Raw genomic sequence first — 22,028 nt, forward strand, 5'->3', positions numbered from 1 at the left:
CGCCGTGCGGCGCGGGTCCACCATTGCAGCGCTGGTGGCTTTTTTCTGAATTTTTTCCTGTCTGTCCAGGATCTCTCGCTCATGTGAGACGTTGAGGTTGTTTTAATTGCGTTGCGAGTGCGTTCTGGCGAAAGAGATCCGGGTTTTCACCACTTTGTTCCCTTGACCGGCTGTCCATTCAACATTTGCAGAAGCGGAAAGCCGGTGGTGGCCAGCCTAGACAAGAATAATATTTCGGAGTTTTCTAGGGAAATGGGAAACTCCGTTTGTTGCGGGTTTGAGGGGGAGGACAACTCAGACGTAACTTTGCAGCAATTGGCGCTAGCAGGTCTGAAGGAATTGCCTGCAAAGGTTTACGACGCGTGGCTAAAGAAGTACAGCCAAGGTAGCAGTGTAGAGGTGTTATTTCCTGACGGTCAACGCATTGAGTGTAAGCTCACTCTTGATTCTGCAAAGAGAATCTTAACTCTAGTCTTCAAGGAGAAGGTGCGCCCTATTCCTTATAAGGATATAGATTCCTGGATATACGGGCCCTCTGCGGTAGATCAGGCTTCAGCAGACGCTAAACTACTCAAAGACCCCAAAGTCGTTGGCTTCAGACTTTCTACTTCAGGCCGAGCCATCGCTGTTGCTTTCGATAGCACAGACAGCGCAGTTTGCTTCGTGCGGTTCTTAGAACAGACGCTGGAGCAAACAAGAGAGCAGGAAGCGCATACCAACGGCCCCACGTCATCCTGAACTTCTCTTACAACCTTTAGGGGGCTCCTGCTGCCCCTATCTTGGGTCCCTCAGCAGCATTTGCATTTGAACGGGGGGCTACCAGCCGCAACTCACCGAGCCGCAACAACAGCAGCGGCAGCAGCAGGAGCAGCAGCGGGAGTGGCTTTGGCCTGCCTTTCATCTACCTTCATTTCCGTTGAAGTGCGCAAGTCTATCAGGTTTATGAATCGCGGCAAACTGCCTTTGCAGGGAGCAACCCTTTGAAGGGAACATCAATACAGAGATGGTGCAGCAGCAGCAGGTGCTGCTGCAGCTTGCTAGCTGATAGAAGCAGCAGCAGCACCGAGGCAGACGGAGGAGGGGATACAGCCCTCTTGCTGCTGTCCCGTGCACAGAAGAGGTAGCAGAGAGTTGCTGAGGTGTCTGTACACCCGCTGCAACTTCGTAGTATTTTTTGCGTATGTTGCTGACGGTGTGTCTGTCTGTAGCTAGCTAAAGCAAAGAAACAATGGCATTTAAAGTCATCGCCAATAAACCCTAACTCAAGTGTCCCTATTAATTAAACAAAATATCAGGCCTTCAAGCCCCCAAACAGCTGCTGCAAACTTCTGCAGCAACGGGAAGCCCCACAGGAGGAGCTGCAGCAGCTGCGCATGCGTAGTTGAGTTGTCGATGAACAGGAATAATTTTTATTTTGTTTTATTGCAACAAACCGCATCAAGAAGAGCGTGCACAAACACACACAAGAAAGAAACACTTTAATCTGTAGAAGCATCGAGCAATATGCAAGCAAGATATATCTCCGCGTACCCGCCGTCCCTAACAAATAAAACACAACCAGAGACATCACGAGCAGCAAATGCAGTTGCAGCAGCAACAATAGCAGCAGCAGCAACAATAGCAGCAGCAACAACAACAACAATAGCAGCAACAGAAGCAGCAACAACAGCAGCAACAGCACCAGCAATAGAAGCAGCCACACCAGCCAGCTACAGCAGCAACAGCAATAGAGGCAGCAACAAACAGTAGGAGCAGTAGCAGCAACAGCAGCAGCAACAGCAACAGCAACAGCAGCACTGACTGCTGGTCGTTTCTAAGGCTCCATGTCTCATGGGGAGCGACTTGAAAGAATGCGCCCCGCAGCAATTCAAAATCTTCTCCGTGGGCACTCAGCACCAGAGGGCCTCCAGATAAGACAACCCCAAACTATATCCACACCCGCAGCAAGCATAACAAGCACTCGCACGTAGAGTAATCTACTATAAACATATAAACATAATATAACAAGGACTGAGTTGTATGCAGTAAACGAATAGTATAAGGAACCCTGGCTTGTATATACTGAGACAAACAAAGAAATGAGCAAAAATACACTCAAACCAAAACAGAGACAAACGCATGAAAAGAAACAAACACAGCAGCACTTCAGCAGCAGCAGCATTGCAGCTACCACATGGGAGCAGCAGCAGCAGCAGCAGCAGCAGCAGCAGCAGCATTAGCAGAAGCAGTGGGGGTGAAGCTGCTTACGATTTCTTTCTTCTGAGCGTTGTCTGGGCCCTTAACAAAGCCTGCCTTCAGCCGGAGTTTGCAAGACACCACACGACGGCCTTGGCGAATAACGGCGAGCTGCATGTACACCCGGAGACAGAGAAGAAGCATTTAGAGACAAACAAAGGAAACAATCTAAACAGGAGACAACGCAAACCACATACTCCAGCAGAAATGCAAGACACAACCATAACAAACACCACGCATTAAGCAGACGCACAAACGAGAGTAGAGACAGCTAAGAGATTCAGAAAAGAAGAAAATCAAACCCCAAAAGACAAACAGAGACACCGGAGACAGACAGACAAAACAAGCCAAGGAAAAAGGCGCAGAAAAGGCATTAAGGAGACACTAACAAAGAGACAAAGGGAGAGAGAGAGAGACAGACAAATGCAATTATGATTAGTAGCTCTGACTACTATTATTATCGCTATTATTTTTAATATTACTAACTATTACTATCATTACTAATATTATTACTATTACTACTATTACTATTTATTATTATTATTATTATTATTATTAACTATCATTATCACTACTAATATTATTACTATTATTACTATTACTACTTATTACTATTACTATTACTATTATTATTATTATTATTATTATTATTATTATTATTATTATTATTATTATTATTATTATTATTATCTATACTGTTGCTGCTTTAAGTGCGGGGCTGAGGAGACAGTGCAGACAAACCTGCATGGCGTCCCCAGGCCCAATTGCCCTCCATGCTGCGTCTTCCCTCCTGATGAATATCTCTAAGCAAACAAAACAAAAAAATAAATAAAATAGAGTATTATAATTAAATAAATAAAGTCAAAGGGAAGGGAATAAGCAAAGAAAACAAACCAAATGGAGTACACAATAGAGTAATGAAACAAACAAAAACAAAAAAATATAAATAAACAATTACAATAAAATAAAGTACAAGGGAATAACAAAGAAAATAAACAAGACAAATGCAATACACAACAAAGTAATAAAACAAACAACAGAGATGAAGGACAACAAACAAGCAATAAAATAGGTAAGACGAGAATAAACAACAAAATAATAAAGGAAGCAACAGCAAACAAATACAATAAGTAATGATAAGAAGAAATCAAGCAAAAGAGACAAACAATAACAATCAAACAAAACACGAAAAAATTAATAATGAAGTAAAACAAAACACCAGCACCAAACAAACCCAATAAATAATAAAATAATTAATCAAATAACAACAAACAAAAAAAAAACAAAACAAAAAGAACAAAGAGGAATGAAAAACAACAAACAAAAGGGAGACACATGGAGATGAAGAGACAGCTGAAAAGGGACAGAGTATTACACAAAAGGAGACAAAAGAAACTCACTGCCATTTGCATCGGAAGCCCCTGGTGTCTCCTCAGGAGTAGAGACGCCCCCGCTGTCGTCTCCGCTCAAGTCGGCAGCAGCAGCAGCAGCAGCAGCAGGAGACATCCGCGAGGGGGAATTGCCGCTATCTTCTGCAGCAAACGATGGCCTCTTCAAATTGCTGGTGTTGCTGCTGCTGCTGTTCCTGTTTCTGCTGCTGCCTGTTCTGCTGCTGCTGTTGCTGCTGCTCTCTGCTGTAGGTTGTATGTCTCGTGGTGTATTATCTTCTGCTGCTGTGAGTTTATGTTTTCTTTTTTGTTTATCTTTGTGTTTTGTTTGTTTATCTTTCATGCTGCTGCTTGTCCGGAGTCTCTTTCTGTCTCCTTTTAAATGCAAACTCCCTTCTCTTCTGCTGCTGTCTCCTTGGGGGCCCCCCTGCACTGAGCTATGCCTGGGATCGTCTCCTCTAGGCGATCCCAAGGAGGAGGCCCCACTGCTTCTTCTCTTTCTACTAGAAGCTGCTGCTGTCTTGCGGTTGTGACGCGTGTGTTGCTGTGTCCTTTGCCGCTGCTGCTGCTGCTGCTGCTGCTGCTGCTGCTGCTGCTGGTCCTCTATAGCCTGAGTAGTTTGTGGCAGCACCATTTGCTGCTGTTTAACGATTTTTTTAAGAAGCTTCTTGGGGTCTTCTGCAGCAAGACAGACATCAGGGAGAGCCCCTACATCTCCTGTTGTTAAATATAAATCTACAATATTGCTGCACCGAACAACATCTACCATGCCGAAATAATTATAATCTACTCGCTCCCCCATCCAAGCTAGCAAAGGCTTCAGACGGGTTCGTTGAGGGTATCTCCTTTCAGGTGTACAGACACTTGGAGGGGGGCAGTAACTATCGAGCTGCAGAGACACCCCACGACGCCGCTCTCCTCGTCTCCCTCCTCTTAAAGCCCTCGGCCTACGCTTCTGCTCGGGAGACGTCTGGATCCCCCTCTGTACACTCCGGACAGGAGACACCCCTGCTGCTGCTCCTGCTGCTGCTGCTCCTGCTGCCGGTAGTGCCATTGCAGGTGAAGCGCGAGGTGTTTCTGCTGCTGCAGCAGCAGCCAACGCTGCTGCAGCGTCGCCGGATCCTGCTGCACCTTCTGTTGCTCCTGCTGCTGCTGTTGCTGCTGCTGGGGAGGCAGCAGCAACTCCTGAAGAGACAGCAACAAGTGCTTCTGTCTCTGGAAGGAGACGCTTGTCTGGAGTTGTAGAGACTGCTGCATCTGCTGTTAGGCCCCTCCTCCTTTCTCCCAACTTCTCCTGTTGCTGCTCCTGCTGCTGCTGCTGCTCCTCTTCCTGCTGCTGCTGCTGCTGCTGCTGATCCGGTGCCGCCTCGCCGTCCGACAGCCAGGGCTCCTCGGGGACATCAAACTGATGGCTGTCCCCTCCGTCTCTCCACGCATCTGAATACTCAGCTGCCTCTGCTGCTCCTGCTGCTGCTCCTTCTGCTCCTGCTGCTGCGTCTGCTGCTGTTGCTGCTGCGTCCGCCCAGTCACTTGCTGCTGCAGCAGCAGGCAGATAGCCATCTTCCTGTGGCGCTGTCGCTGCTTCAGCACCTCCTGGATTTTCTAACAGATTCACCGAGGCTGATACAGAACCTCTCCCCATTCCCTCTTGAGGCATGTTGCTGCTGCTGCTGCTGCTGCTGCTGCTGCTGCTGCTATCTGGGGCTGCGGGAACAGAGGCGCGTTTGGGGCCTCCAGCAGCAAAGGCTTCATTCGTTCTGTCTCCATCGTCGGCACTTTGCTGTAGACGGCTCCCCTCGCCAGCGGCAGCAGCAGGAGCAGCAGCAGGCGCTGCTGCTGCTGCTGCTGCTGCTGATGCTGCTGGGGAAGGCGCACTGTAGCCTTCACTATAAGCAGCAATCCTCTGGTATGAAGATTTGTCTGTCTCCGCTGGGCTTCCTGAACGCGGACTCATCTCCGAAGAGTCTGCAGCTGTCTCCTCATACACAGCCACCTGCTGCTGCTGCTGCTGCCGTCGCTGCTGCTGCTGCTGCTGGTGTCGCTGCTCCTCCCCTCTGTGTGGAGCTCCAGGCGCGTCGTACGCGTCACTCTCAGGGCTTTCATCGGTCTCCGTCTGCTGCTGCTGCTGATGCTGCAAGCGCTGCTGGCGCATACGGTCCTGCTGCTGCTGCTGCTGCTGCATGCGCTGCCAGTCGGATGAGGTGTCTGCGGGGGCTGAAGAGCGGAAGGGCATCGCCAGTGAGGGTAAGGAAGGCCTGGGGGCCCCCATTAAGAAGCCGTTTGCTTCCGGGGGGCCCCCAGCTGTCTCCATCTGCCTGCCTGCATGCGGCAGCAAACGCGACCGTCTGCTGCGGGGCTGAGGAAGCACAGGAACAGCAGCAGCAGAAGCAGGAGCAGCAGCAGCTTCCCTGTGCAGCTGTTCCTCCTCATTCATCCCTCTTGTTACCACTACAGCAGCAGCAGCAGCAGCAGCTGCTGCTGCTGCTGCGTCTCTTCCGCCCCTCCGAACAGAAGGGAAAGCTTCTGCTGCGGCTGCTGCGGCTGCTGCTGCAGCGGCGCTGCTGCTGCTGCTGCTGCTTCTCCAGGAGGCCGCACCCCACATGGGAGGGCGGCTGCGGCGGGGCTTCACGAAGACTTCGGTGTCTGATGCATGCAGCGGCGACTGCGCAGCAGCAGCAGCAGCGGCACCAGCAAACCGCCTCGCCGTCTGCGGAGATGATATCATGTGGGGTGGACGTGGAGGGCCCAAGAAAGCCTCTGCAGCAGCAGCAAACATATATATATATATATATATATATTATATATGTACATAATAGTAGATACGATACAAAACATATAGATATATGTACATGCATATATATATATATATATATATATATATATATATATACATGCATATATGCATACATATGAATAGTTAAATATATGCAGGTATATATATATACATTAATATATATATATATAGATATATATATAGCTGACCCTCTGTTTGTTTAGAAGGGCTGCGGTTGTGGCGTAGATATCTCCTGGGGGCCCCCAGGCGTTGGTGGGCCCTCCGCAGGTGTGGGGCCCCCAAAGGAGGCGGACTGCTGCTGCCCACCTCCAGCAGCTGCTGCTGCACAGGCAGGCCAAGTACTGGGGGCAAGGCCTGTACATACACCCCAACACAGACGCAGCAGCAGCAGCAGCACTTGCAGCAGCAGATGCAGCAGCAGCAGCAGTTGGATCAGCAGCAGATAAAAGGAGTTAATGCAGCAGCAGCGCAAACCCTTGTCTGTTAATTGCAGGGCGAGGCTGAGGATGACAGCAGAGATCTGCTTCAACTGTCTATGCAGCTCCCATCTGTGCATACACCCCACACTCACCAACTCTACGTCGGCCCACGTCCCCTCTTCGTCTGTCCTCCGGTCTCTTCCGAGGGCAGCAGCAGCAGCAGCAGCTGCTGCTGCTGCTGCTGCTGCTGCTGCAGCTGCAGCAGCAACAGATGCAGACTCCTGCTCCTCTCCTGAGCCCCCAACGCTCTGCCCATCAGCCACTGCTGCAGCGCCAGCTGCTGCACCTGCAGCAGCACCAGTCGCAGCAGCTGCAGCAGCAGCAGCAGCAGCAGACGATGCCTGCCTCGGGGGAGACAGATCCATGAAGAGACGTCTGGCCTCCTCTACTTTCTGCTGCAGCTCCTCATGACTTAGTTGCTGCAACTCCCCTTTAAACGAAAGAGACCCCATCTGCTGCTGTTGCTGTTGCTGCTGCTGCTGTTGTTGCTGCTGTTGCTGGAGCGATTCTTCTTGCTGCTGCAGGCGCTGCATCTGCCGGCTATCTTCCGCCAACTGTTGCTCCTGCTCCTCCTGCTGCCGCTGTTTCTGTTGCTGTTGCTGCTGCTGTTGCTGCTGCTGCTGCGTGTGCTGCTTACGTCGGAGTATCTGTTCAGCTATCTGCGCGCTGTTGCTGCTGAGGCCTAACTGCCAGCCAAGAGATTGTCTCCACAAAGCCCAGGCGCTGCTGTTTAGAGACAGGTCTTCTAGCAGCCGCTCTGCCCCCACAGAGAGCCCCGAAGGCAGCAAGCCTGACTCCCCTCCTGCTGCTGCTACTGCTGCTGGTCCTGCTGCTGCTGCTGCTGGGCCTGTTGCTGCTGCTGCTGGGCCTGCTGCTGCTGCTGCTGCAGTCCGGCGCGTCCAAGGAGTGGCAGCAGACGATGGAGGCAGCAGCGGCTCTTGCTGCTGTTGAAGAGCACTGATCCTGAAAGGCTCTGCTGCTGCTGCTGCTGCTGCTGCTGGGCGTGCAGCAGCTGCTGCTGGGGCTGCTGCTTCCCACCCGCAGCGCGCACTCGGAGAGGAGACAAGAGAAGGGTCTACCCTTCCATACCCTCCATAGATGTCCCTGCTGCTGCTGCTGCTGCTGCTGCTGCTATGCATTGGCTGCTGCACGGGTGCAGCCGCCGCTGCGTCTACAGAGCGCCAGCGCGCAGCTGCTGTTCGCGGAGCCACATCTTGCTGCTGCTGCTGCTGCAAGTGTTGGAGTTGCTGTTGCTGCTGAAGCTGTTGCACGTGCTGCAGCTGCTGCTGGTGTTGTAGATGCTGCAGCTGCTGCTGCTGAAAGTCCCGGTGACGCTGCTGCTGCTGCGCCTCTTGCTGCTGCCCGTAGAGCAGCACATCTTGGCTGCGCTCGAGATTGTGCAGCTGCTGCTGCAGCAGCAAACGTTGCTGCTGCAGCTGTTGTTGCTGCTGCTGCTGCAGCAGCTGCTGCTGCTGCTGCACGCTGTAACCCTTGTTATCGTGTTGGGGGCGTGAGCGGCTGTTCAGGAGGGCCTCCCCCATGCTGCTGCTGTCGCGTTCCTCCTCAAGCAGCAGCTGCTGCTGACGCAGCAGCAGCTGCTCTGCAAGAGGCCGCAGGAAGCTGTCGCCTAGCAGCTGGGGTTGAGGCATGATTCTGCTGCAGCAAACAGAGACCCATGAGGGGAACAAGAACAACAGCAGCAGACCTGCTGCTGCACTCGCTACTGCTGCTGCTGCTGCTGCTACTGCTGTTGCTGCTGCTGCTACTTGGACTGCAGTTGCTGCTGCTTAGCACGCAGCTACGGCTGGCGAAGCGATTACTGCTGCTGCTGCTGCTGCTGCTGCTGCTGCTTCCGCTTTCGCTGCAGTCGCTGTGGCTTTTGCTTCGGCCACTGCAGTTGGTGCTGCTGCGTCTGCTGCTGTGACTACGATCCCGCCGGTGCTGTCGCTGCTGTTGCTGCTGCTGATGCTGCTGCAGCGTCTGGGGCTGTGGCGATCTGCGTGTGTCTTGCTGCTGCTGCTGCTGCTGCCGCTCCTGCTGCTGCTGCTGTACCTGTGCGAATGTGGTGCTAGAGTGCTGCGACTACAAATCAAACAAGTAAGAAAAAAGAAAAAAAGAAGAGAGAGTAAACGAAAGAGTGAGGAGGCCGGGAGAGCACCACCTCTAGCTGCTGCGTCTGCTGCAGCAGCAAGAGATATAGCAGCAAACGCCGTAGCAAATTAATCATAAAAATATCTTAAAGAGCAAACAAAAATAAAAGATACACATGCCGCTGCCCTGCTGCTGTGGCTGCGGTTGTGCTACTGCTACTGCTGCAGCAGCCGCTGCTGCTGCTGCTGCTGTTGCTGCTGCTGTGCTCCTGCTGCTGAGTGTGCAGCGGAAGCAAATGAGTGCTTATCTAATTCTTTTCTTTATCTAAAACTTCTCAAGTAAATTGTCTTCATAATATCTCTATTTGAATGCTGCTGCTGCGAGCTCAGCAGCAGCAGCAGCAAATTAAACAGGGCGCCCCCGTGTGAGGTGGCGGCAGCGGTGAAGCAGCAGCATCAGCAGCAACAGCAGCAGCAGCAACTGCTGCTATTTCAGTGACGGAGGGGGCCCCCAGGGCCCCCAAGAGTTAGGAAGCAGCAAGAGACAAAGGAGACAGAAGGATACAGTTGGTGTGTACGCTGCTTCTATTTTTTGCTGCTGCTGCTGGTGTTGCTGCTGCTGCTGCTTCCTGCTCTGTCCCCTTGTTTGTTGTTGCTGTCTGGTCTCTGCTGTCTTTACTATTGGAGGATATTCAATGTGCTGCTTGTTTTGCTGCTGCTCTATTTGCTGCTTTGTTTCTTTATTTCCTTGTGCATTAGCAACTACAGTGCTACTGCTATGCAGCAGCAGCAGCAGCAGCAGCAGCAATAGGAGGAATCACTGAAGTTGCCGGGTGTTTGTTTGTTTGTGTGGCTGTTGTTATTCTTCTCTGTTGTGCTGCTCTCTACTGTCTCCGCGTTGCTGCTTAGTTTTTGTGTGTTGCTTTTTGCTGCTGTCTCAGGGCCCTGTCTCCCCAGCTGTCTCCTTCATCACTATCCCACTCTGTTGGTTTGCTGCTGCTGCTGTTGCTGCTGCTGCAGCTGCAGCAACATCTGCGCTCTCTGAGTGAGGTGTATCTGCTAAAGGAGACTAGAGAGAGAGACAGACAGAGACAAAACACTGAGTAGCAGCGACGCAGCAAGAGCTACAGCACCACACCAGCAGCAGCAGCAACAGCAATAACAGCACCATCAGCAGCAGGAGCACGCAAGGGCCCATTAGCTCTCTGTCTGTCTCTCCGTCTGCTTTGTATGTTTTGTGTTTGTCTCTGTCTCCTTTTGTGTGTCTCTTGTCTCCTCACGAGGCTCTCTGCAGCAGGTGCTGCTGCAGCAGCGGCACCGCAGCAGCAGCCCCAGCAGCAACCCCTGCTGCAGTTGCAGCAGCACAAGCTGCAGCAAGTGATACAAAACAGACAGATAATCCCTAGCACTGATTGCTGCAGCAGAAGCATTCAGTGCTGCTGCTGCAGAGTAGTATAGTGCCGCAGCAGCAGCAAAACCACGAGCAGCAGCAGCAATAGGAGCAGCAACACCACCAGATGCAGAAGCAGCAGCAGCAAGAGCAGGAGCAGCAGCAACAAGAGCAGAAGAAGCAGCATGGGAGGCAGCTGACGGTGCGTGTGTAGAAGCAAGCAAGTACAAGTTTGCTGCTATACAGCAGCAACGAAAGCAGCTGTAGTTGCTGCTGCTGTTACAGCACCCACTGCAGCACAAGTTCTACGGAGCGAACATTCAGACGCAGTAGCAGCAGCAGCAGCAGCAGTAGGCACAGCAGCAGCAGCTGCTGCTGTGGAAGGCACCCATAATGAGGCCAGCGCCTTCTGGGGCCCCCAGGGGGCCCCCCTCTAGTGTCTCTAAAGGGCCCTCTTCTATTGTCGCAAGGGGGAACCCTTCTGGGGGCCCCATGAGGCCCCCCTCTAGTACCCTTAGGGGGCCCCCTGCAGGGGCCCCTATGGGGGCCCCCTACAGTACCCACAGGGGGCCCCCGTCTGGAGGCCCCAGGGGCCCCCCGTCTGGGGGCCCCAGGGGGCCCCCTTCTGCTGCCCGAGGAAGCGGACAGGTGTCAGGGTCTTGCCGTGGGGGGCCCCCCAGCTGGGTGAATTCTTCTTTTGCTGCAGGGGCCCCATCTGCAGCAGCAGCAGAGGCTGCAGCAGCAAATGTTTGCTGCCCGCTGCGGATGTTGAGGAGCCCAGCAGCAGCAAGAAGGGGCCCCGCTGCTGCTACTGTCTTCCCCGAAGGGCATCATCGTTCTATCTTATGTATAGACCTGCACCCCTCAAGTGCGCTCTAACCCTAAACCCTAAACCCTCAGGAAGCAAGGGGGATCTCACTGAGGGGCAGCAGCAGATGCTTTGCTGCTGCTGCTCCCGCCCGACTCTAGAGGGCCTTCTTGTATGCCCTCTTGAAAAGCAGAAGCTGCGCTGCACTGCGCTGTTGTTGCTGCTGCTAGTGCTGCAGCTGCCGCAGTTTACCCAGCAACAACAGCACAAGCACCAGCTGCAGCACCTGCATGCATGCATTTATTGTGGTTTGCTGTTGCTGCCTTCAGAGAGGATTTGTGCGACTGGCAGCGCTGACGGTTCGCTGCGTTTGTTTGACTTATCTGCTGCTGCTGCTGCTGGTGACGGTGCTACTGCTGCTGCTGCTGATGGGGCTGCATGCGCTCTGATAGCGGAGTTGTTTGGGGCTTCATGGGGACACCGCGACTGGGTTGTCTCTTGCGCATTTGCTGCTGACGGCTGTCTCCTTTCTGGGGGTATTGACGGCCGTCTCTGTCTCTGGCCGTCTCTTAACACCCCCTCTATAAATACACCCCATTCAGAACTCCTATGGGATACAGAGCAGCAGCAGCAGCAGCAGCAGCAGCAGGAACAACATCTGAGGGCAGCAACAGGATCGGCTGGGGGGAGCCATTGGGGTCCCACTGGGGGCCCCTTGGGGGGCCCCAATGGGGGCCCCCCGAGGGGTAATGTAGGGATGAGTTGTCGTTCTAAGAGAGAGAAGATTAAAGCAGTTGAGCTGCCCCCTGGACACCGCGCTGGTGTGAGTGAAGTGAAGGTTAGGGGCCCCCCGGGGGCCCCCCTTGGGGCCTCAGTAGGGTACGATGGGTCTCTGCGTTTGTGGGGTCTACGAGAGAAGAAGCAAATAGCGGAGATGGCTGCTGTTGAAGTAGCAGCAGCAAAGGACCTTGCTGAACTGTCTCCTTTGCTGCAGTTCGTCTGGCTTAATGCATTTGCTGCTGCTGGCAGCAGAGACGGTGCTGTGTCTGTATGGGATTTAAATGCACAGAGAACAGCAGCAAGAATATCAGCAGCACACAGAGGGGCTGTTGGAGACCTGCAGCTGCTGCTGCCTCCAGACGCAGCAGCAGCAGCAGCAGCAGCAAGTGTCACCAGTACCAGCACCAGCAGCAGCAGCAGCAACGGCTTTGTGCCGCTGCTGCTGTCTGGGGGACGCGGAGACGGCCGTTTGTGTGTCTTTGATTTGCGGTGTCTCCCTTCAGCTGTCTGTACAGCTCAGGCTCACCGCGCTGCTATTAACAGCGTGCTGCCGCTGAGGAGGGGAGGGGGGCCCCTGAGTTGTGCTGAAGTAATTACGTTGGGGGCAGATGGCTACTGCAAACTTTGGGATTTGCGGTGTATAGACACCCCAGCGGCCTCCCTGCATGCAGCCAAAGACGGGTTCTTGTCTGGGGCCCTCCTTGATGAAACCAGCGGCTTGCTAATAGGGGGTGCAGCAGAAGGCGCTGTCTATTTGCTAGACATGGGTCCTGGGGGGCCCCCCAAGGGGGCTGCTGCAGCGGGGGGCCCCCAGGGGCCTGCTGCAGGGGGGGCCCCCCAGAGGGCTGCTGCAGGGGGGCCCCCAGGGCCCCAAGTGTGCTGGGGATATGGGTGTGATAGAAGAGGAGGTGTGCATGCAGTGAAGACTGTGGAGATACAGCAGAAGGAGACACATAATGTTTGTGCTGCAGTACTCGCAGGAGGAGACGATGGCTGCCTGGCCTGTCTCCGATTCTCTTGAAGAGACTGCTGCAAAGACAGCAGCAGCAGCAGCTTGCATCTCCCCCGGGACCTCTGTCTCCTTTGTCTTTTCTGTCTCCTTTCTGTTCCCTTCTCAGGGCCTCCTGCATGCATCTTTATTGGTGCTGCATGCAGAGTCTCCTTTATAAAGAAGAGACACTTCGATTACGTCTCAGCAGCACCAGCCCCCAACTGTCTCTCCTCTGCTTCCTCAGCCCGCTGCATCTTTTGCTGCTGCTGCTGCTGCTGCTGCTGCTGCGGTGTCTCTGCACTTTCAAAGCAGGGAAGGTGTGGGACCCAGAGCGCCTCCATTAGAAGCTGTATCGTCAGCTGTCTCCTCACCTCCTCCTGGCTGTTGAGGAAGGCGACAAGAGACTGCTGCAGTCTGCAGCAGCAGCAACGCACACAACACTCACACCCAATCCAACATGATTATATGCGGGATCGTCTCCCTGGGATCGTCTCCCTGGGATCGTTCCCCTGGGATCGTCTCCCTGGGATCGTCTCTCTGGGACCGTCTCCCGTTTTTATTAAATAACAGTCCTGTGAATCCGCTGTTGACGTGGAGAAGATGAGATTAGAGCCAATTGACATGCTGCTGCTAATGCTGCTGCTGCTGCTAATGCTACTGTTGCTGGTGCTAATGCTGCTGCTGCTGTTGCTGCTACTAATCTTGCTGCTGCTAATCCTGTTGTTAATGCTGCTGCTGCTAATCTTGCTGCTAATGCTGCTTCTGCTGCTGCTAATCTTGCAGCAGCCGGCTGCCACACCCAGCAGCCACGGAGTGCACCTACAGACAAACGGCAGCAGCAGCAGCAGCAGCAGCAACAGCAGCAGCAACAGCAGTAGCAGCAACATACTGTTCTTTAGCTTCCGTCAACTCCCTCAGCTCCTCAGCAAGAGACGCGCAGAAGCTGCGCTGCTGCAGCACCGCAGCAAAGGCCCTCGCGGCGCCCCTCTCTGCTGCAGCTACCTGCATAAAGAGACACAAAGGAGACAGATTAAACACGAGCAAGGAGACGCATTAGCAGCAAATGCTACGAACGGAGACAGACAGATAAACGAACAACTTAAAGAGAGGCACAGATAAAGACCCACCGAAGATATAAACAAACAAAAACAAACAAAGCAAACAAAATAAAACTAAACAAACGCATGCAAGCAAGATAAACAAACGAATAAACAGAGACAGACATACACCTCAAGACCTCAAAAGGAGACAGTGGGAGGAGACAGCATTCATTTTGAAGGTAACAGTACTCAGCGACACCACCAGCAGTAGCAGCAGCAGCAGCAGCAGCAATAACAGCAGAAGCAGCAGCAGCAGCAATAGCAGCAGCAGCAGCAGGTCTCACCTTCCTTAAGAGAGGTGCAATCAATTCTTTCGCGCTGTCTCCTCTGCGGATGCTTGTCCTTCCCCAGCCCAAAGATAGGCCAAACCCACTCCCGCTGCTGCTGCTGCTGCTGCTGCTGCTGCTGCTGCTGCCGTTGGTGGTGGTGCTGCTGCTGTCGCCGTTGGTGGTGTTGCTGCTGTTACTGCTGCTGCTGCCATTGGTGCTGCTGCTGGTGCTGCTGCTGTTGCTGTCTTCACTTGAGAGTTTCTCCCCCTCTCCCTCCGCCTCCTGCACAAGACCTGCATCGCCCAGACCTTGTGAGACAAGCTTCTGCTGCTGCTTGTTCTGCTGCTGCTGCTGCTGGTCCTCCTGCTGCTGCTGGTCTTCCTGCTGCTGCTGGTCTTCCTTCTTCTGCTGCTGCTGCTGCTGCTGCAGCTTGGCGTAAGAGTTCCTGCGGTTTGTTGCTGTGAGCTGCTGGTGCCAGCGAACCTCAGAGAGCATCGCCTTTAGACTCTGAGGCCTCGCCCCCCCAGACATAGAGGCTGCTGCTGTTGCTGCTGCTGCTTCTGCTGTTGCTGCTGCTTCTGCTGCTGTTGGTGTGTCGTTTGTCTCCGCTGCAGGGCGCGCTGCTGCTGCTGGGCTTTGCATTCCCCCCTCAAGGGCCTCACAGGCCTCGGAGGTGTCTGATGCGTTTCCTGTCTCTGCTGCTGCTTGTTCTGCTGCTGCTTGTTCTGCTGCTGCTTGTTCTGCTGCTGCTTGTTCTGCTGCTGCTGGGAATGTCTCCGCAGCAGCAGCAGCAGCAGCAGAAGTAAGACATTGTGTGGGGGAAGCAGATGTTGCAGGAGACACCGGTTGCTGTTTGTCTCCTTTCGGCGATGGCAGCTGCTCGTCAGAGCAGGTAGGTTTTGCCTCCTGCTGCTGCTGTTGCTGCTGCTGTTGCTGCTGTTGCTGCTGCTGTTGCTGCTGGTCCTCCGTTTGCTGAGCGAGAGTGGCGTTGAGTTCTGCTGCTGCTGCTGCCTTATGCTGCGCAGCTCTCTCCTGCTGCGTGAGGAGCTGCAGCAGTTTGTGCTGCTGCTTGTTGAGGCTGAGGCCTAGCTGCTGTCTCCTCTGCTCTGCAGCTTCAATTCTGCGTTGCAGCACGGAGACATCTCTATTTGTCTCCTTTTCCTGCTGCAGCAACTCCCCTTGTGTCCTCTCCAGCGCTGATAGGGGCAGCAAGCAATAACGCGCACAGCCCCATCTGCTGCTGCTGCTGCTGCTGCAGTTGTTGCTGCTGCTGCTGTTGCTGCTGCTACGACCCTCGTTGTCGCCGTCGCGGGGAGAAGGGGGAGGAGCAGTAGCAGCCGCAGCAGGTGCTGCTGCCGCAGCAGCAGTAGCAGCAGTTGTAAATGCTAATGTATCTACAGAGGGTTTGCTGAGGCAGCATTTGCGGTAGAGGTCTCTTAAAGGATCTGAGAGAGCAAATTGCTGCAGCACAGCAGCAGAATGCTGCTGCAGCAGCGCATGCAGCCAGCTGCCTTCCCACATATACTGACGAGTCAGAAGGCCCCTCATGTCCACCGCTACCCACTCTCTGTTGCTGCTGCTGCTGCTGCTGCTGCTGTCACTGCTGTTGCTGCTGCTGCTGCTGTCACTGCTGCCACTACTGCGTCTGTTGCTGTTGCTGCTGGTGCTATTGCTGCTGCGGCCGCTGCAGCTGCTGCTAGGGGATGGGGGAGGCAGTAGGCCTGCTGCTGCAAGCGCTGAGTTAGAGAGGAGACAGCCTTGGAGAGAGACGAGATGTGGGGCCCCTACGGCGGAGACACCTGAGGAGACACTTAAAGACAGCCTTAGCTAGAATGAATATTCTTATAAACGAAAAGGAGACACAACGAACAAGAACAAAAAAAAGTACATTACATTAAATAAAACAAAACAAAACAAAACAAACAAACAACAAGAAATATATTACAAAAGAAAAAAAGGAGGAGGCACTTTATTTTGTTTAATATATTATTCTAATTAATAAATAAAAAATAAAAACAAAAACAAAAAAGATATGAAAGGAGACAAAACAAACAAACCAGCAACAAGAAATATATTATTCAAGATAGCACACAAAAATTTATCTAACGGAGACAGCAAAGGAGACAGACAGCAGAAGCAGAGACAGAGGCAGAGACAAAGAGACACAAAGGAGACAGATGAGGAGAGACAGACACCTCAAGAACGGGCTAATAAAAACAAAGATATTTAAAAATAGAAATAAAAAGCAGAGCAATAAAAGAAAAGGAGACAGCTAACAACATTGCTGCGGACTCGTACCTGAGTTATCTCGCTCGAAGATGAAACTAACAACTCCCTTGTCCCCTCCCTGCTGCTGCTGCTGCTGCTGCTGTTGCTGCTGTTGCTGCTGCTGTTGCTGCTGCTGGAGGGAAGCAGGCAAGCCATGGATAAGAGCCTGAAATTACGCAGCACAGATTTATTTGTTGTCTCTTTAGGCAAAGGAGACAGCAAAGGAGACAGCAAAGGAGACAGCGAAGGAGACAGCGAAGGAGACAGCGAAGGAGACAGAAAAGGAGACAGCAAAGGGGGCAGCACAGGAGACAGCAAAGGAGACAGCAAAGAGAAGACAAGACAAGAAAAAAAGAAAGAGACAGCAGAAAAAGAAGAAAGACAGGAAGAATAGAGAGAAGGGAGACAAACAAAAGTATTCACAAGACAAACAACAAAACAAAGGAGACAGTCGATGAGGCCAAGCAAACAAAACAAATTACAAAAAGGAGACACTCCAAAGGAGACAGAGAGCAGAATGAGGAGACAGCCCACAGGAGAAAGGAGACACCAGAGACAACACGGCAAAAATAGAAAAATAGACAAGACACAAGAGAAACAAGCAAAGAGACTAAAGATAAGGAGACATCAGAGACAGCTGCAACAAACAAAAAAGCTTTGGGGGGTAAGGAACACAAAACAAGAGAAAGGAGACAGAAGACAGCAGAGGGGAGACAACAGATGAGAGACACAGCAGCAAACCCAAACGAAGAAAAACAAAGAAATAGAAAGGAGACAGCAGACACCACATAAAGAGACAGTATACACCGCATAAGGAGACAGAAGCCGGGCCCTCACAAGGAAGAGTTCAGCATGCGCATTAAGCGCAGCAGTAAATAAATCTTTGTTTGTTATTTTTGTTTGTTGCATCCAAATAAAAAACTCCTTCGCAGAGCAAAATGTCTTAGAATGCCTCTGGGCCTGCAGAGACACCCCACAGTGTATGTCGTGAAGCTCCTCATACACCGCAGCAAAACAGATAAAAGAAACTCAGCAGACACCGGAAGCAAAAACAAAGAAGCTCAGCATACACCGCAAAAGACACAACATAGAAGACACAACAACCTCAGCATACACTTCAAAACAGAGACAAGACCTCCGTATACACCTGAGAGGAGACAAAGAAACTCAGCATACACTAGAAAGCAGACAGGGGATCCCAATGAATGAAAAGAGCCGCAGCAGCACCACAGCAGCAGCAGCAATGAGAGCAGCCTAAGAAGCAGCAGCAACAACAGCAGCTGCTGCAGCAGGAACAGCAACTGCTGCAGCAGGAGCACCAAGTGCTGCAGCAAAAGTAGCAGCAGCAGCAGGTGCAGCAGAAGGAACAGCAGCTGTAGTAGGAACAGCAGCAGCAGCAGCAGCAGGAGGAGGAGGAAGAGGAGCAGAGAGAGATACCTGCATGACTGCAATTATGGTGTCAAGAGAAGGCTGCTGCAGCAGCTGTCTCTCGAGTCGCGAGAAGACAGCTGCTGCTGCACAAGCTAACGCCTTCCACCCAGCAGCAAAGAAGCAGTCCCACAGACAGCCCAGCAGAGACAAATCAAGAAAAGCAGTGAAGCTGGTGAGCAGCCACTGAGAGACAAATTAAAAGCACACAAAGGAGACAGCAGACAGCAGACACTGCAAAGGAGACTGAGGAGACACCACAAAAAGGAGACAGCAGCAAACAGCACACACTGCAATGGAGGCAAAGGAGACACTGCCCTTTTCAACTGTCTCTACTGTCTGCGTCTCTACTGTCTCTCCTGCCTCGTTTGCTTCTGCTGTCTCTAACTCTACTGTCTCTACTGTCTCCGTCTCAACTATCTCTCGATTGTCTCTCTTGCTTTCACTCTACTGTCTCCCTGTTGTCTCTCTCTGTCCCTCTATTGTCTCTCTATTGTCTTCACCCATTCCTGTCTGCCTATTGTCTCTACTGTCTCTGCTGTCTTTATTGTCTTTGTTTGATATCTGTTATCTCTATGTTATCTGTGCTGTCTCCCTTCTGTCTCTACTCTCGCTGTCTCTGTTTGCTTTACTGTCTGTCTCTCTACTGTCTCTTCTATTTATGACTCCTCTCTATTGTCTCTGTCCCTTCTCTATTATCTTTGCCCCTCTATTCTCTTTATCTAATTAAGTGTGTCTCTATTGCTTCTACGGCCTGTCTCTTGTCTCTCTACTGTCTCTGCGTCTTCTCGCTTGTCTCTCTATTATCTCTACTGTCTCTTGCTTGTCTCTACTGTCTCTACTGTCTCTTTATTGCCCCTGCTTTTTCTTCTTCACCTCCTTTGTGTCTCTACTGTCTCTGCATTGTCTCTACTGCCTGTATTTGTCTCTACCTTCTTGTTTATTTATTTATTGTCTCTTTATTGTCTCTACATTCTCTTGTATTTATTTAATGTCTCTCTTTATTCTCCTGATTATCTCTTTATTGCCTTCATTCTCTTGTTCATTTATTTACTGTCTCTTCATTGTCTCTACATTCTCTTATTTGTTTGTTTAATCTTTATTGTCTCTTCATTATCTCCTTTATTTATTTATTGTCTTCATTCTCTTGTTTATTTATTTACTGTCTCGTTATTGTCTCTACTGTCTCTTTATTGTCTCTACTGTCTCCTTATTGTCTCTTTATTGTCTTGTTTATTTATTTAATGTCTTTACTGTCTCCTTATTGTCTCTACTGTCTCTTTAATGTCTCTACTGTCTCTTTACTGTCTCTTTATTGTCTTATTTATTTATTTAATGTCTCTAACTTGAGTAATAAAGAAGCCAACAGAGAGACACTGTCCCTGCAGATGGCTGCAGAGGCGGGGCAGCCGTTCCCTGCAGCGCAGCAGCAAAACAGAGACACCAAGCAGCAGCTGTCTCCTTGCAGCAGCAGCAGCGAAACGGAGACGGACACAAGATGCAGAGACACTCAAATAAACCTCAACATACACCTCAAGACAACCCGAAGTCCTCCGCTGCTGCTGCGCTAGTTGCGGTTGCAGTGCTGTTGCTGCTGTTGCTGCTGCTGCTGTTGCCGCTTTATCTGCTGCTGCACATGCTACTGCTCCTACTCAGGACTTAGCAGAGGCTCGCCCTCTGGCATGTTTGCTGCTGCAGCTGCTGCCGCTACCCTTGCCGCTAATGCTGCTTGTACAGATGCTGCTGCTGCTTCTGTAGACAGTGTAGCCGCTGCAGCTGCACTCGCTGCTGCACTGGCCTCTGTTGCTGCGCTTGTTGCTGCTGTTGCACTTGCTGCTGCTGCAGCATTTGCTGCTGCTACAGCATTTGCTGCTGTTACACCATTTGCTGCTGCTACACCATTTCCTGCTGCTGCAACACTTTCTATCGCCGCAGCATTTGCATTTGCTGCTGCTACTGCTGCAGCGGCAGGAAATGCTGCTGCTTCTTGTGTCTTACTGTATGATGGAGACAAACTGATTCGTTCTGGCAGCAAGTAGAGCTACGGGTCCCTCGTGCAGCATTTTATAATTAAGTGCGCGGTGAAGCAGCAGAAAGCCCCAAAACGCATGCACTCTGCTGCTGCTGCACAGCTGCAGCAGCGCGCCTACTACGAAATTCATCCCTAAACAAATCAAATCAAAACAAATCAAAACAAATCAACAAAAAGAAACACAAGGAGCTTCTGCACAGGCCCGGGGAGCAGCAGCAGCAGCAGCAGCAGCAGCAGCAGGAGTATTCCCCCGATAGTTGCTGCAGCACTTGCTTCAGTAATGCCAGCAGCAGCTGCAGCAGCAACAGCAGCAGCACCCGCAACAGCAGAAGGACACGCAACAGCAGAAACAGCAACAGCAGCAACATCAACAGCAGCAACAGCAGCAGCAGCAACATCAGCAGCAGCTTACCTTGGCAGTAACCTGTCCTTGGATCTGCTGCAGCTAATGCATGCAGCACATCGTACAGCTTCTGCTGCCCTCGACGAGAAGCAAAGCTGCACAGGCACCCCAAACACCCCACACATCTACACATAACCACCTGCAAATGCAGCAGCAGCAGCAAATGCAGCAGCAGCAGCAGCAAAGGCAGCGGAAGCAGGAGCAGCATCGAATGCTGCATCAGAAGAAAATGCAGCAGCAACGGCAGAGCAGCAGCAACAGCAAAACACAGGGGACATAGGCAAAGCGCTCCACTGCAGCAAGAACAATTCCCTGCTGCAGCTGCAGCAGCAACAGCAGCAGCAGCAACAGCATCCGAAGAAATCAACGCCAAGCCAGCACCACCAACAGCAAGAAACAACCAACAGCTGCAGCGGCGGTAGCAGCAGCAGCAACAGTAGCAGCAGCAGCATTAGAAGCAGCAGCAGCAGTAGCACCAACAGCAGCAGCAGCAGCAAAATGAGCAATAGTAGTAGCGGCATCAGTAGCAGCAACGGCAACAGCAGCAGCAGCAACGGCAACAGCAGCAGCAGCAACGGCAGCAGCAGAAGCAGCAACAGCAACAGCAGCAGCAACAGCAGCAGCAACAGCAGCAGCAGCAGCAGCAGCTTACAAAGGGCGAGTAGGGAATGTACGGCAGACGTCTCTGCGAATTTCATCTGTTAAACTGTCTGGGAGTGATGCGCTGAGGAGACACCTGAAAATGTCCCCACACAATGAAGGCAGCACCCCAACGCTCCCCCCTCGAACCTTCTTTCCACTGCAGCAGCAGCAGCGCCTGCTGCTGCTGCTGCTGCTGCTATTGCTGCTGCTGCTGCTGCTGCGTTCGTCGCTGCTACTGTTGCTGTCGCTTTCGTCGCTGCTGCTGCTGCTGCTGCCGCCGCTGCTGCTGCTGCTGCTATAGGGGCTGTGGAAAGTCCAAGCGGAGTTGCTGCTGGGGGTTTCTGTTTGAGCGTTTGCTGCTGCTCTGTTTCGCATGCAGCAGCAGCAGCAGCACTCATCAGCGAGGTCTTGAAGGGCTCCTCTCTGTACTGCCTTGTCTACCCATCTGTGGTGTATAGACAGCTGCAGCAAAGCTCTGCAGCAGCAGCTAAGAGACACCAGAGATTTCAAAGGCAGCAGCCTGCAGCATAAAGACGTCAGCAACCGAGACGGCACCAGTCTCAGCAGCAGGCTATCGGAACTAGCACACACCGGATCGTTGCTGCTGCTGCTGCTGCTGCTACTGCTGTTGCTGTTGCTGTTGCAGCTGCTGCTGCTGGGGCTGCTGAATGCTGCTGCACCCGAAGCAGAAGAGGACGCTGGTTTTGCTTCCGTCAGAGAAGGGGCCCGCAGCAGAAGCTGCCTCTCTGAGTTCTGTCTATCTTCTGCTGCTGCTGCTGCTGCTGCTGTTTCTGCTGCGATGGTTGCTGTAGGCGGTAGGGGTGGCGTTGCTGCTGCTGTTGCTGCTGCTGCAGCAGCGGGTGCTGCTGCTGCTGCGGGGGCTTGTGCTTCATTGGCTGGGGTTTGCTTCGGAGGAGACACCAGAGGAAGA

The 22,028-nt window shown here is 52.2% G+C and overlaps 5 protein-coding genes across 5 annotated transcripts in view; 2 read left to right on the forward strand and 3 right to left on the reverse strand.

Annotated features, from left to right (window-relative positions):
- Nucleotides 1–252: 252 nt before the first annotated feature.
- On the forward strand, nt 253–738 carry EAH_00022110 (hypothetical protein, conserved; the record flags this gene model as incomplete). Its single annotated transcript, XM_013393334.1, has 1 exon — nt 253–738. The coding sequence occupies one exon, from the start codon at nt 253–255 to the stop codon at nt 736–738; it is 486 nt and encodes a 161-aa protein (XP_013248788.1).
- A 740-nt stretch (nt 739–1,478) lies between these two features.
- EAH_00022120 (hypothetical protein, conserved) lies at nt 1,479–10,018 on the reverse strand (the record flags this gene model as incomplete). The annotated part of the gene is made up of 9 exons (XM_013393335.1): nt 1,479–1,539; nt 1,802–1,926; nt 2,248–2,346; nt 2,977–3,038; nt 3,636–6,266; nt 6,606–6,771; nt 6,989–8,552; nt 8,602–8,978; nt 9,968–10,018. The coding sequence occupies 9 exons, from the start codon at nt 10,016–10,018 to the stop codon at nt 1,479–1,481; spliced, it is 5,136 nt and encodes a 1,711-aa protein (XP_013248789.1).
- Nucleotides 10,019–10,769: 751 nt separating this feature from the next.
- Nucleotides 10,770–12,985, forward strand: EAH_00022130 (WD domain, G-beta repeat-containing protein, putative; the record flags this gene model as incomplete). The annotated part of the gene is made up of 2 exons (XM_013393336.1): nt 10,770–11,244; nt 11,514–12,985. 2 exons carry the CDS (start codon nt 10,770–10,772, stop codon nt 12,983–12,985), a joined length of 1,947 nt encoding a protein of 648 aa, XP_013248790.1.
- A 164-nt stretch (nt 12,986–13,149) lies between these two features.
- Nucleotides 13,150–16,748, reverse strand: EAH_00022140 (hypothetical protein, conserved; the record flags this gene model as incomplete). The annotated part of the gene is made up of 5 exons (XM_013393337.1): nt 13,150–13,369; nt 13,547–13,774; nt 13,845–13,957; nt 14,340–16,151; nt 16,623–16,748. The coding sequence occupies 5 exons, from the start codon at nt 16,746–16,748 to the stop codon at nt 13,150–13,152; spliced, it is 2,499 nt and encodes an 832-aa protein (XP_013248791.1).
- Nucleotides 16,749–19,668: 2,920 nt separating this feature from the next.
- EAH_00022150 (hypothetical protein) overlaps nt 19,669–22,028 on the reverse strand; it is a gene marked incomplete at both ends in the record, with an annotated part of 2,983 nt that continues 623 nt past the window's right edge. The window contains 3 exons of the mRNA XM_013393338.1: nt 19,669–20,045; nt 20,465–20,550; nt 21,192–22,028. The exon at nt 21,192–22,028 is cut by the window's right edge and continues 623 nt beyond it. Of these exons, the coding sequence (XP_013248792.1) occupies nt 19,669–20,045; nt 20,465–20,550; nt 21,192–22,028 (1,300 nt within the window). The remainder of the gene's footprint in view (nt 20,046–20,464; nt 20,551–21,191) is intronic.

This window comes from Eimeria acervulina, genomic scaffold (genome assembly GCF_000499425.1).
Source record: "Eimeria acervulina Houghton genomic scaffold, Eah_scaff160, whole genome shotgun sequence".
In the NCBI taxonomy this organism is placed as follows: Eukaryota; Apicomplexa; class Conoidasida; order Eucoccidiorida; family Eimeriidae; genus Eimeria; species Eimeria acervulina.